Below are 2,517 nucleotides of genomic sequence, written 5' to 3'. Positions count from 1 at the left end.
GGATGCTGCATCCACCCCCACTTTTGCCGCTGCCAGCCACCTGGTGCAGCACCCCGCCTCTACCCAAACTCCTGGAAGAGCCAGGGCAGCACTGGGAGCAGACTGGCGGCAACATATGGGGGGGATGCAGCATCCTCCCAGCACTGCCAGCGCCCGCTCTGAGCCCAGCCCCCGCTGAGAAGAGCCCAGCTGCAACCTACCCCACTCTGCCCCACGTAGATGGGGGGAGGGGGAGCACGCCCCCTTGTGCCTTCCCAGGGTGCAAGCAGTGGCGGGAACCTCCTCTTTCTGCTGCTCCATAAGTCATGGTTCTGCCCCCCCTGCCCCCTCCCTCACCGTGGGAGGCATTGATCTGCCCGAGCGTCGCCGCCGCGCCCCCTCCTCGCCCCCCCAACACTCCTTCCCTCTCCCCTTTCCTTCCATCTCACCGGACTTGTGTGCCTCCTTAAATATTGGGTATTGGTATTGGCCCCCAAAATCTCATCCCTGCATAGTATGCTTTTGGGACTCAAAAGGCCAAAAAAGCATGCACCCAACGTATACACCTGCTAATACTAGTTTGCCGGCTTACGTGAACAAAAGTAACTTGGCTTTAAAGCACTGAGGCCTGGAGGAATGATCACAGTTGGGGAGACCTAACTTCTAGTCGCAGGTTGGCACTGACTTGGGTGGTGACAGCAGGCAAATTGCATTGTTCTGAGCCTCCGCTTTCCCCAGTCATAAAACGGCAGTAATATCCAGTTGTCTCACAGGGCAACTGCATATTCCTTAATGTGTAGTGAAAACTGTGTTTTGGACCTGCAAAGCCATAGATAACTGTTTAGTGATATTATTTGGTATAAATTTAAAAAAAAAAACAACTATCAAATTTGTTACTGCGTTTGTTGCATTTTTACTGCAAGACTAACTTGTGATCATATCACATACTTGTGAAATGGAATGAGTTCCTTGCTTGCTTAGAAAAGCAATTGGGATGGTAATATATTTAGGATGCTTTTGGGAGGCTTTTGATTTTTGTATGCTCAAGTTTTGGATAGCCGTCATCTTTGTGGCATTGGAATGTAATCTCTTGCTCTTTGTGGCAGTATGCCCTGATCGGATCAGTTTTAAGCTGCCCACTTAAAAAAAGCTGGAACCAATCTGATCAGCCAGGTCTCTGTAGGCCAGTAGCAAGGGGTAGCCTGGCTCAGAGTTTTGGAACTTGTAATCTCAAGAGTTGCATGCAGCAGTACTAGAGTCTGAAAGGAAGGTCCTTCTCGGGTGTTTTAGAACAAGACAAGGTCAGATTGAGGAACGTGATCAGTTTGATAGTCTTTATGTTGAGAGAACTGATTTTTTTTAAAGGTTTAAAAAGAAGCCTCAATAAACTGGAGAGTGTAGGTTATGAAGGTTGCACTTAAACTTGATAGTTAAACCTCTGAAAAAATCTTGTAAGCACCATTAACCAGCCACTGTCATCTCCCTACTCAGTCTCCTAGGAAAGGCTTTAGCCTTTGTTGAACGTTTAGGAAATATGGGATGCTGCCCTCATCAAGGATTTGACAGCCTGGTTAAGTGACAGTGAGAGTCTCCTCTGAGCACTCGGAGAAGAGATTGTCAACATGACCAGGGACAACAGCTAGTTTTGGAGATGTTAACTCTTACTACTTTTTCTCTTCAGTTGAACTATATGGCTGACTTGGTTTCACTGCTATTTTGTTTTTGCTTAAAACTGCTTTCAAGCAGCTGCTTCACGTGGTCCATCTCAAGAGAGAGCAAAGCCTTCCAACCTCAAAGAGGTGGGGAAGGCAAAAGGAGTTCCTTAAACCTTGCCTCCCCCCAGATCTCAGTCCTAATGTGCATGGATAAACACCTTTTGCTTAAAAGCACATACCAGGGAAAAGCCTGAGGAAGAGATGTTTGTTGGGAGAGTGCAGATGATATGCACCATTTCATTATTTTTCTCTCAGTTACCAGAGAAACTGGAAATCATCTGGAATAAAAAGATGCGGAAGACAGCAGGGTACTGTGTAACTGGGCAAACAAAAGGTCCTGAGTTGCAGCGCTATGCTCGGATAGAGCTCTCTGAAAAAGTTTGTGACTCTGCAGGTAAGGAAGGAAAGAAGGATATTGAACTTAATTGCTTTACTGGATGGGTTGTAGGCTAGGATGCAGAGACATGGGTTTTATTTCTTGTCCTGGCACAAAGTTCGTAAGAACTTAAATAAGTCAGTCTCTTTGTTAGTTCACTGTTCGTAAGATGGGAATAATAGCATTGTCCTATTGTGAGGATAAGTACATTAAATATTGCAAAGCATGTTAAAATCTGTTTACGGAAAGCCTTATATGAGGGCCTGGTCTTTAGTAGTAGTAGTAGTAGTAGTAGTAGTAGTAATTTTTATGGGCATCATGATTCAAAGTGCATTTCTAAGAGTTTTAATGGCTGTGTTTTATTGCAGGTGCTCCTTGAGATCTGAGTTTGTTCACTACAGCTGAACACATTTTTTTCAGAAAATGTGGAGTCACAATTGAGGCTGA

At 45.4% G+C, this 2,517-nt stretch overlaps 1 protein-coding gene across 4 annotated transcripts in view; it reads left to right on the top strand.

Moving 5' to 3' along the window:
- The window catches only part of GCNA (germ cell nuclear acidic peptidase), a 24,833-nt gene that overhangs the window by 16,084 nt on the left and 6,232 nt on the right, over positions 1 to 2,517 (top strand). For all 4 annotated transcript variants that reach the window (XM_025205075.1, XM_025205074.1, XM_006024410.2 and 1 more), the window contains one exon: positions 1,950 to 2,088. In XM_025205075.1, coding sequence (XP_025060860.1) covers positions 1,950 to 2,088 — 139 coding nt within the window. The remainder of the gene's footprint in view (positions 1 to 1,949; positions 2,089 to 2,517) is intronic.

This window comes from Alligator sinensis, unplaced genomic scaffold (genome assembly GCF_000455745.1).
Source record: "Alligator sinensis unplaced genomic scaffold, ASM45574v1 scaffold1059_1, whole genome shotgun sequence".
Lineage (NCBI taxonomy): Eukaryota > Metazoa > Chordata > Crocodylia > Alligatoridae > Alligator > Alligator sinensis.
This window is presented reverse-complemented; position numbering and strand designations above follow the sequence as displayed.